Consider the following 11588-nt stretch of genomic DNA (forward strand, 5'->3'; position numbering starts at 1 on the left):
ATGAATGGACCGGTTATGGTTCTTCAGAATCAAATGTTAATAATATCAGCACTCTATTTACCCCCGAACAGTATAAAATACAGGGCTAAAGACTGGTATTTAGTTTGCAGAGAAGCACTACGTACACATGGGAAGGGGCACAGGCTGGAGATAGAAAAGCAGATCATGTGAACTCAGGAAGAAGCAAATATGTAACTTTTCAGTTCTGTTTTGAAGTTGGTAACATAGCTTCATTAGGCTCAAAAAGCCTAGAGCCAAGCATCAGCTTAAGTCTTAAGCAAAGGATACATGGGTAGAGAAATGGTCAAGAGCAAAAGTCACATGGTAGTGGTAGCACAAGGCAAAGGCACATGGTAGCATAATACAATTACAGCAGGGCAAGCATACAAAATTCAGTGAACCAGAACGTGAAGATCTGAACTGAAGATAATACTAGTCAACTTTGGTAAGTTTTATATTATACTTCGGCAGATTCGCTGAAATGCTCAACAATAGCTCCACCAGCTGGTGGACATCATCATCTTTATATATGAGATTCTTGCACAGGACATCCACCAAGTTGAGACACTGGGAAGAAGTCTTTGACTTGGCCTTTTTCTTCTTAAGATCTTTTGAGAACTGTTTGGATTGTAAAGGAATGTAAGAAAATGAAATGAATTGAGTTACATGCATACTTAAAAGGCCAAAGTACAACATACCTTGCAACACCGAAGGGTTAACTTCTCCAGATCTGGTGAATTCTTCAGAAAATGTTCCAATGTCTTGAAGTTATCACTAAGATCACAGCTGTCCAGTAATAAGGACATAAGATTCCTGAAATTCGGGAATGTCACCGAATCCTCACCAAGCACTTGGTACAACATGAATGAAAGTGCAAAAGGAAATGCCAATGAAGAAAGAAATCATAACATTGTCTGGAAACTTTATAACATCAAACTTGTCACATTAGACACATGGCAAAAGATGAATAAGAACGAAAATGAAACAATAGGTAAAGAAAGAGAAGGCAAACCATTGTCTTGAAACCCGACAACACCAAACTCGTCACATTAGACACACTGCAAAGAAGCTTCAGTTGATCCTGGCTGACATTTTCTATGTAATAATTATTTCTTAGACGAATCGAGACCCTGCCAAGAGATGGCATCTCCTCTAATGAGATACCACCAATGGACGAAGCTTCCACGTCCAGGATCAGATAAGCAACAGCAGGGGCAGTGACAACCAACAATTGTCCTGTACGTCCGCGGATATGAATAATCAAGCTCTTCAGCGTGGGCGATGTGATAGCAGAAAGTCCATAGCAGTAGCAATTTTTCAGACTTAAGTTCGTCAGTGAGTGGGAGGTGATATCCTGAAATGCACACTCGCAATCTTTAAGCTCTAAATCTTCCAAATATTGGCACCCTGACCTGACATGATTGATGAAATGGGCATCCAAATATATGCTGGAAAGATGTAATCTTTTGAGGCGCCAGGTGCTAGAGCTAAACCCCTTGCGCTGAATGCCAGCTTCCTGGGTGCTGTACTTTATGCCATGACGGATCCATCTAGCTGCCTGCTGACCCTTAGGCATGCCACTACTAACATGCAGACGGAATGCATCCAAAAGCGCAATGGAAATATTATTAGGGATAAGCAGGTGGTCGGTGAAGTCCTCAAACTTCTCCCACGTCTCACTGCTACGGGAGTTCGAGTCTGTGGCCTTGAACTCCTCCTGGTCGATGTCGAGGCAGGGCACGGAGCGCCAGAGGTGCTTCCACCTGGTGGACAGCGCGCAGGTCTGCACCACCTGCCGGGCCTTCATGAAGGACATGATGTGGTGGATGAGGCAATCCGGCAGGGAGCTCAGCCGGTCGCCGCCGGTCAAGCTGCTGCTGCTTGCACGGGGCCGCTTTCCTTTCGCGCCGATCTCCCTGGAGTGTCCTGCCTGGAACACTTCCTCTGCAGAAGGCCAAAATTAAAGGCGCATGCTAAGCACAAATTTACCCTTCAAAAAAAAAAAAACAGTCAAGGCTTTCTTTGAGATCTAAGGTATCACCGGCGCATTTCGAACAGCTCAATTTGTTTTACATCGAAAAACACAAAATATACTAGTTCGATTTGACAGATGACACGCGCTATTAGATCAGAAATGACACAAGCAGACTGATCCCGACGACGCACGATCTGGCGTTGCTGTTAGGATAGGCGGATCGCCGTCCTATGAGTTCACCAGACTCCGGCGATGCCCGGAGCGCGGTCACCACGGACACGATGCACACAGCGAGAGAGTTGACGCGAGCGTGGCGAGTTGGTTTCACTGCTTATGGCGCAGCTTCTCCGATGCATTCAACTTGAGTTTATGACAGGCTCGATCCTACATCCCCGCCACGACTTGCTGCTGCACGGTGCGCCGTCATTTGCGGACGCCCGTGCGACATGCATGGCATGCACGCCGTGGCGGAGTCTGCCCTCCCCAGGACGCATTCACGACGCAACAACGTGCAGTCTCTGTTGTTGCCCGCGATTCTACGCGTGTTACAAAACATGTTCAGATAAACAACTAGCTAATGCAACTAGCTAATGCACCTAATCGACATGGATACAACTTGAACTGTCACGGTTACATGAGAATGCTCCAACAATCACCCCCTTAACCGTGACTCACCTGACTGACTCCTAGCTCTTGACGCATCTCCACGAATTTGACTCTGCCCAAAGGCTTTGTCATGATGTCTGCAAGTTGCTTGTCAGTCCCAACATGCTCCACTTCTGCTATGCCACCACTAACACACTCTCTGATGAAATGATATCGTGTGTCAATGTGCTTGCCCCTTTCATGATACACTGACTCAGCCCAATAGCTGATTTGCTGTCCATCAATAGCTTGAAATTCTTCAACTTTTCTCCAGACAAGTCTGCTATCAGCCTTGTCAAGCACACCCTTTGACAAGCTGCTGAAGCACCAGCAATGTACTCAGCTTCACAGCTCGAGAGTGATACAACTCTTTGCTTATGTGAAGACCATGTAACTAGGTTGCCATTCAGAAAGAATACAACTCCTGAAGTACTCTTTCTCTTCTCTAGATCACCAGCATGATCACTGTCAGAGTATCCCAACAGTTTCAGGTTTGAGTGAGATCCACATGTATATATGCACCCATATTCAGTGGTGCCTGCTATGTATCTGATAATACATTTTATAGCAGCCCAATGCTCAGTGGTAGGAGACTCCATGAACCTACTAACCATACCAACAGAATATGCTATGTCTGGTCTAGTGTTCACTAAATATCTCAAACTCCCAACTATGCTTCTGGATTTTGTAGTGTCTCTAGCCATGTCAGGTCTCCCAGGTAACAGCTTGCTGTTTTGCTCCATTGGAATATCAACAGCATTACATCCAGTCATGCCACACTGTTCTATTATCTTTGTTGCATATGCTTTCTGACATAAGAGTATCTCACCTGGTTTCTGCTTGACTTCCATTCCCAAGTAGTAACTAAGTAGGCCCAAGTCACTCATGCTAAAAGTTCTGCTAATCTGCTGTTTGAATTCAGCAATCTTGTTGCTGTCTGGCCCACAGATGATGAGATCATCTACATACACTCCCAACAGTAACAGTGAGTCACCACTGCCCCTCTTGTAAACTGCATGCTCTTCTTCACTTCTACAGAACCCCAACTTCACAAGTTCTTAGTCTAACTTGGCATTCCAAGCTCGAGGTGCTTGTTTGAGCCCATAGAGAGCCTTTGACAATTTCAGCACCTTGCCTGGAGACTTTGGATCTTGGAAGCCTGGTGGCTGAGTCACATATACTTCCTCCTGTAACACACCATTTAGAAAAGCAGATTTTACATCCATGTGATGTACCTCCCACTTCCAATTGGCAACCAATGCTAGCATGAGTCTCACTGTTTCAAGCCTGGCAACAGGAGCAAATACCTCCTCATAATCCACTCCAAATTTTTGAGCATACCCCTTTGCAACAAGACGTGCCTTGTGTTTGACAATGTTTCCCTCAGGATCCCTTTTGACTTTATAAACCCACTTCAAACCGATTGCCTTTTGACCCTTTGGCAGACTGACAAGCTGCCAAGTTTTGTTCTCCTCAATTGACTGAAGTTCACTTTTCATAGCCTTGATCCAGCATTCCTCTTCTAGTGCCTCATCTACTCCAGATGGTTCATCTGCAGCTAGCAAACACACACCACTGTACTCAAAATTTTGGATCTCATCAGTAGAGTTCAGAAGATCACTGATCGTCCTGAATCTTAATGGCCCTCCGAAAGTTTCTTCAGAGTGTTGGCTCGGTGGTGTTGCAAAAATTCCATGTTGAGCACCAGGTGTTCCTGGGCTGTTCTGAGGGGCTGGTATAGCATCATCATGATCCACTACACCATCTTGATCGACAGGAGCACCCCCTTCTTCTCCTGCTACTGGAACTTCTTCAATTCCTTCTGTTGTCGGATTTTTGTCAGTCATCTCATAGTGAGCAATGAAACTGTCTGTTGGTTGTTCTGTGCTCTCAACTGCACTGGTCTAGTCCCATGGCTGTTTTTCATCGAAAATAACATCTCTACTAATCACCAACTTCTTAGTAGATGGATCAAAAAACCTATAGCCTTTTGTGCCTGACTCATAGCCTATAAAGACCATTTTCTTGGATCTGTCAGACATTTTCTTCAGACCTGGACCAACTGTTTTTACATGAGCAACACACCCAAACGTTCTCAGATGACTTACATTTGGTTTCTTGCCATGCCAAGCCTCAAAAGGTGTCTTCTTATTCAGGCTCTTTGTTGGACACCTGTTAAGAATATACACTGCAGTACACACTGTCTCACCCCAAAATTCAGGTGGCACCCTCATTGTTTTCAGCATACACCGAGCCATCTCAACTACAGTTTGGTTTCTCCTCTCTACTACTCCATTCTGCTGAGGGGAATAAGGAGTAGTTGTGTAATGCTTGATCCCACCTTCAGTGCAGAAAATTGAGAACATATTTGACAGGAATTCTCCTCCACGATCTATTCTCAGGGCTTTCAGCTGGTTTCCACACTCAAGTTCTGCTCTGAGTTTAATCTTCTTGAAACACTCAAGTGCTTGATTCTTGTGCTTCAGCATTTCAACCCACATGTACCTGCTGTGATCATCTACCACCAACAGGAAATATGATGCACCCCCCATTGTTTTAGGAGTGATATGCCCACACAAATCAGTATGCACAAGCTGTAAACCCTTTTCAGCCCTGTAGCTTGACATTTGTGGAAAAGGTGTTCTGTGTTGTTTCCCAAGAGCACAACCATCACATACTTTCTCTACCCTTGTGACCCTAGGCAGGCCATCAACCATTTGCTTAGAACTCAAATCATTCAGAGCTCTAAAATTTAAATGCCCAAACCTAGCATGCCACTTCCAAGACTCATTATCAGATTGAGCAAGCAAACATACTGGTGGAACTAACCCAAAAGTTGCCAAGTAGAGCCTATTGCCTATTCTAGGTGCAGAGATTAACAATGTTTGTTCTTGATCAAACACACGAAGCCTTCCATTTCCCAAAACAACCATAAATCCTTTTTCTTCTAACTGACTCAAACTAACAATGTTACTTTTCAGCTCAGGAATATAGTAAACGTCAGTTAGTACCTTGTGACCCTGCTGGCGATCTTGCATCACCACTGATCCCATGCCATGAATCTCTACACGTGAGCCATCTCCAAACTTGACTGAACCACGAACTGATCTATCAAGTTGAGTCAACACTGATCTGGTTCCTGTCATGTGATTACTAGCTCCTGTGTCGAGCACCCAGACACCATCTGGGACATCAACAGGGATTACCTTTTCAGTCAGGTGGACGAACTGTGATGACCCGTGCACGACGTCGCACGTGGCCAGCATCAGCGCACCCTGCTGATCGACGCCGCCGATCGCCACATTCGCTTCGGGCTGGCCGGCGTCCTTCTTCTTCTCCTTCTTTGGGCGCTTGCAGTCCTCCGCCCAATGACCGTAGATGTCGCAGTTGCGACATCGGCCCTTCCTTCTTGGTGTGCCCTCGGAGGTCAGTTTTACCTGCCCCGAGGCGCCACCATTAGAGCACGCCGCCGTCTTGCCCTTCGAGGATCCGCCACCGGCACCGTTCCCTCCAGGCTTGTTCCCAGAGTAGAACCGATGCTTGTGCTTCTCGAGCCAATCGTCCTCCGTGAGGAGGAGACGACCAGCCTTGTCGGTGATCTGCTCAACCTTCTCGTCAAGACATTCCTCCGCCGCCCGTAGACGACCAATCAACTCTTCCATGGTGAGCTTCTTGAGATCACAAAACATCTCGATCAATACAACCACGCTGGTGAAGCGCGGAGGGACGACAAGCAGGAACTTCTTGATGACCTTCTCGTCGGCAATTGTCTCGCCGAGAGTCTTCAGGTCGGCGACGAGGTTGGTGATGCGCATGCCGAAGTCGTCGATCATCTCCCCCTCCTTGAACTGGAGGTTCTCAAATTCTTGTGAGAGCTTCTGGGCGTTGACGTCCTTCACGCGTTCTGAGCCGAGCCGCATCGTCTTCACCGCCTCCCACGCCTCCTTGACAGACTTCTTGCCGCCCAACGTCTGCCACATCTCCTTGGGCACGGAACGCAGCAGCGCACTCATGGCTTGACGGTCCTGCGCGCGCTTCACGCCAGCACCGCCGGGCTCGATAGCATCCCAGATCTCCATGGCTTCGTAGTTGCACTGCATTAGCATCGCCCACTCGATGTAGTTGGAGCGCGACAACATGGGCCACATCAGCGAACCCTTCTTCACGCCACCGACACCGGAGCTCGGAATGGTGTCGCCCATTGTTCTTCCTCACCAGTCATCGATCCCACGCCTTGTGCTTCTTCAACGCCGGCGAGCGCGGTGGACTCACGGATCCGGAGTGGAATTGATCCACGGTGGCTCTGATACCAGTTGTTAGGATAGGCGGATCGCCGTCCTATGAGTTCACCAGACTCCGGCGATGCCCGGAGCGCGGTCACCACAGACACGATGCACACAGCGAGAGAGTTGACGCGAGCGTGGCGAGTTGGTTTCACTGCTTATTACGCAGCTTCTCCAATGCATTCAACTTGAGTTTATCACGGGCTCGATCCTACATCCCCGCCATGACTTGCTGCTGCACGGTGCGCCGTCATTTGCGGACGCCCGTGCGACATGCACGGCATGCACGCCGTGGCGGAGTCTGCCCTCCCCAGGACGCGGTCACGACGCAACAACGTGCAGTCTCCGTTGTTGCCCTCGATTCTACGCGTGTTACAAAACATGTTCAGATAAACAACTAGCTAATGCAACTAATCGACATGGATACAACTTGAACTGTCACGGTTACATGAGAATGCTCCAACAGTTGCTATACTAGACAAGTAGGCTGGATCTAGTACAAAGATTAAGAGGCAAGGGTTTCTGGAGAGCGAATCAAATCGCGAGGGACGAATCGAGGTCGGGGTTTGGTCATTGCGGAAGGGGGAAGGGACTCACCGAGCGCCACGGCCGCTTCCTGGAGGAGAGGCTCGCCAGACAGAAAGCCCGACCGGAGAAGACGCCGCCGGGACGGAGCCAAGCGTGCGGAGGAAGCCACCGAACCCTTCGCCTTCTCCCTCTCTTTGCCATCGAGGAAGAGAAGTTACAGCAGGAAGACTGGAGGACGGGTCCCTGGCGCAGCACGCAGATATATGCGGGGCAACGCGGCCGCCGTGCACAGTAACCGAGGAGTGCGAGCGCACGCCACCGCCGGGGCTCGGCAACTGGTGGGGTTATCTATCATTATCACTTCGGGTGATGTTCCGCGAAAGGAGAACGAGAAAGAGAGGAAATAGATAAGGAAAGAAAATAAAATAGAAAGAGAAAAGATCCCACGTCGTGAGAAAAGCTAAACATGAAAAAATATTAAGAACCACTCACTTAAAAGAAGAAACAAAAACTTCAGGACCAATGAAGAGAAAAATAATTTAACAGTATAGGTACGTGGGCTAATATTGTAAAAAAAAGCAAGTGCAAACTGTGTTAGAATATGTTGGGATGTAAGCATAAATATTCCAGTGGGCTCGCTATCTCATTTGAGCCATAATCAGAGTGGAGCTGTGCAGCCTCTGTTAGAATATGTTGAGCTTAAATATAAATATATCAAAACATAAATATATTAGTGGGCCGGTTACCTCTATTTGGGCTGTAATTGGAGTGGAGCAGCAGCGCCTAGGCGTCGCGCGCGCGATGCATAGCTATTCCGTCAGCAAGCGGCAAGCGCCACGCGTCTCGCTCTGGAGAGCCTTGTTGACTTGTCGTTCGTCGCCAGACCGTGCCTCGCCCAAGCGCGTAATGAGTGTGAAGTGTGAACGCGTCTGGCGCTGTGGGCTCTGTCCGTGCAGATCCTTCTCGAGGGAGGGTGTACGTGGGCGGCGGCGGAGGCAGCAGCAGCGCATGGACACGCTGCTGCGTTTTCAACGTTCCTCGAATTTTTTTTATTGATCGGGCAGTCCTGTATTGGTGATGGTTTCTATTCTCATCGACTTGCCATCTAAGATGAGTCTCCGTGGAGTTTCATGAAGAGTTTCATATTATTAAATATCATCAATTTTGCTGACATGGTAAGAAGAAAGAAGAATGAAGTTTCATAGGATGTGAGGAGAGTTTCATCACCATAAAACTCATCTAGCACGGTTATCTAATTTTTAGTCTACTCTCTCCGTCCCAAAATAAATGCAATTTTAGAGTTCAAATTTTGTCCCATAAAGAATGCAAATTTTAACCCACCTATCAATAAAGACAAGACAATTTCTGGAAGATTCTCACAAAAGACAACTAATATCTCATCTAATTCTCACAAAAGACAAAAGGTATTTTGGTAATTTTACACGTAGCATTGGTTTGAGTGCTCGGTCTTAGAATTGTATTTATTTTAGGACGGAGGGATATCTGTGTCCATGAAATTTCCACTGAGACTGGCCTAAGAATGACAATATAATTAATGAAGAAAGAGTGGAAAAATCCTAGAAATAGTTTCCTGAAGTCTTCTCTTCACCCAATGCACCCAAAAACTATAAAATCACCATTGGAGAGAAACCACTAGTTTCTAGGGAGTTCATACCCGCTTGCCATTGGAGGAGGAAGGTAGAATTAAGAGAGAGAAAGAGAAAATATTTATTAATCGAAGACACCCTTCACTATGGAAAATAGTTTCTATGGATCTATACTATGGAAACCGTGTTAGTTTCTTCCATTGGGACTGCCCTATCGATCCTTTGTAGAAGTATCCATAACACTTATTTGACTTGGTTACCAAATCTCAGTTTTTATAACTATGCAATAAAGTTATGCACTGAGATGACATAAGTTTGTTTTTTCTTTGGCAGAGAAACCATCAACTCACTTAAAAATAAAAGAAGAGTAACAATAATTCTCGATCAATATATATAAAAAATATTCGTAAAATATTAAATATTTTAAAGTTATACAGGGCATGCATGCAACAAAATGTTTCTTAGAATTGCAACCAAATGCTTAAAGTGCGCACGGTATCTCTAAAAGATTGAGAAAAACCAATCTTTTTTCCTGTATCTCTGATTAAAGGTGTTGAGAGGGGGAAACAAATTATATATGCTTACACTTCTGTTAGCCAAGGGTATGCAAGTAGAATTCAGAGGAGCCCTTATAGGTCACGAGACCACGCACAAGGCGCTGGGCAAACGATGACACTAGTCAATCTATCTTGATTAGTCTTATGTTATTGTTCGGTAGATTCCTTGAGAATCGCAGTAAAAACTCGACAAGTTGGCCAACGTCGTCATCTTTGTATATGATTTCAGTAAGCTTGAGGTTCTCGCACCGGACGTCCATAAGGTTTGGGTCGATGTTCTTCATCTTTGAGGTTCCTTTCTTTTTCCTCGTATCCTTGTACACCATACATAAAAGATGTGAGACAGTGAACTGAATTTAGTCACATGTGATTGCACGAAGAGTAAAAGAAGGGGACATTATTGTACCTTGCAACATTGCAAAGTAAGCTTCTCCAATATAGGTGAACTCTGAAGAAAGTGTCCCAATGTCTGGAAATTACCATCGGGATCGTAGTTGCGCAGTATCAAGGCTCTCATGTTCTTGAATTCTGGATATGAAGGTGGTTCGACAGGCACCTGGAGTAAAATTCAATTCAGGCAAATGAAGTGAAAGAAAAAAAAGGGCATTGGCAAGGACGACAGAGAAGTTATAGAAGTTTTGTGAGATGGATGATGAGACGAATTTTCAAAGCTTAAATATACCATACCAACCAACACGACTTCGACAAAGTGAAAGTGAGCTTCTCCAAGTTGGGCGAATTCCGAAGAATGTGCCCTGATACATGGTGATCATGGCCAAGACCGCATTGGTCCAATTCTAGGATCCTCAGGTTGCTGAATTCTGGGAATTCCGTGGATTCTTCACCTTCTTTCACCTGGGGTACGTACATCAGATGACACAACACAACATGAATCCATCATAGAACGAAAGGGAAGCAGCAGCAGCATAAGAAGACTACGATAGATAATGCACAAGAGGAAAGCTAGCCACATTTACCGTCACGTCGAAGCCATTAAGCTCTAGACTAGTCACGTTCGACACGCTGCGAAGAATCTTGAACAGATGGCTTCTGTGGTGCGCACGCTTCGCCATTGTCTCCCGTTCCTTCAGATGAATCGATGCCCTGGCAAGGGATCCCATCTCGCCGAAGGAAACGCCGCCGGGGAAGTTGTAAGGGGACACGACCAGGGACAGACGAGCAAGGGCCGGGGCCGTGACGACGAACGGCGTCGGCGAGGCGACGTCGTTCGAGCTCGAGGAGCCCTGGTCGACAACCAAGCTCCTCAGCCTGGGCGCCGAGATCTCGGCGAACTCCTTGGCCGCTGACGCGCAGCGCACCAGGGACAGGCTCCCCAGCGAGCCGGAGGCGATGGCGCGGAACCGGCACGTGCAGGCCCTCAGCTCCAGGTCCTCCAGGGACGGGCACCGTGACCTGACGTGCTCGGCGAAGGGCCCTTCCAGGCGCACGCCGGAGAGGTGCAGCCTCCTGAGGCGCCAGGAGCCGGAGGAGCTCGTCGTCGTCGGCCCGCCGTCGCGCGCAGGTGGCGGCGCGGCCAGGGCGCTGGCCATGACGGCGCGGCGGATCCACGCCGACGCGCCGCCGGTGGCGACGAGGCCGGCCTTGTCGAAGCCCTCGTTGGCGTGCAGCCGGAACGCGTCCAGGCGGGCGACGGGGACCTCGCGCAGCAGGAAGTAGACGAAGTCGTCGAACTTGTCGTGGCCGGCGTGGAGGAACTCGCGCTGGTCGATGTCGAGGCACGGGACCTTGGGCCAGAGGTGCCGCCACCGCCGGGAGAGGGCGCACGTCTGCACCATCTGCCGGGCCTTCATGCGGGACATGACCTCGTGGAGGAGGTGGTCCGGCAGGGCGTTCAGCCGGTCGCCGCCGCCGCCGCCGCCAGCATCGTCGCCGCCGCGCTTCCGCTTGCCGAGGGCTTCCATCGTGCGAGCTGCGCGCTTAATTAGCAGATGTTCAGTTAGGATCTCGGTTGGATTGATAGCTTCGATGGCGA

General features: G+C 48.0%; 2 protein-coding genes across 2 annotated transcripts; both read right to left on the reverse strand.

Annotated features, from left to right (window-relative positions):
* Positions 1-432: 432 nt before the first annotated feature.
* On the reverse strand, positions 433-7645 carry LOC120640140 (MEIOTIC F-BOX protein MOF-like; the record flags this gene model as incomplete). The annotated part of the gene is made up of 4 exons (XM_039916016.1): positions 433-618; positions 699-850; positions 1009-1944; positions 7501-7645. Coding segments are annotated over 4 exons (1419 nt in total), but the record flags the coding sequence as incomplete, so codon positions are not given.
* Positions 7646-9717: 2072 nt separating this feature from the next.
* LOC120640141 (MEIOTIC F-BOX protein MOF-like) lies at positions 9718-11588 on the reverse strand. The gene is made up of 3 exons (XM_039916017.1): positions 10573-11588; positions 10002-10151; positions 9718-9909 (listed from the first exon to the last, which is right to left on the reverse strand). Exons 1-3 carry the CDS (start codon positions 11515-11517, stop codon positions 9718-9720), a joined length of 1287 nt encoding a protein of 428 aa, XP_039771951.1. The 5' UTR covers positions 11518-11588.

This window comes from Panicum virgatum, chromosome 7K, assembly GCF_016808335.1.
Source record: "Panicum virgatum strain AP13 chromosome 7K, P.virgatum_v5, whole genome shotgun sequence".
Lineage (NCBI taxonomy): Eukaryota > Viridiplantae > Streptophyta > Magnoliopsida > Poales > Poaceae > Panicum > Panicum virgatum.

Bases quoted from the DNA above. Each gene is read 5' to 3' on its own strand.
- LOC120640141 (XM_039916017.1), bottom strand. From the start codon at position 11,517: ATGGAAGCCCTCGGCAAGCGGAAGCGCGGCGGCGACGATGCTGGCGGC. The intron at 10,152-10,572 runs GTAAATGTGGCT...ATTTTACTCCAG, and splicing joins TTAATGGCTTCGACGTGACG to GTGCCTGTCGAACCACCTTC. The intron at 9,910-10,001 runs GTACAATAATGT...ATGGTGTACAAG, and splicing joins TTACTTTGCAATGTTGCAAG to GATACGAGGAAAAAGAAAGG.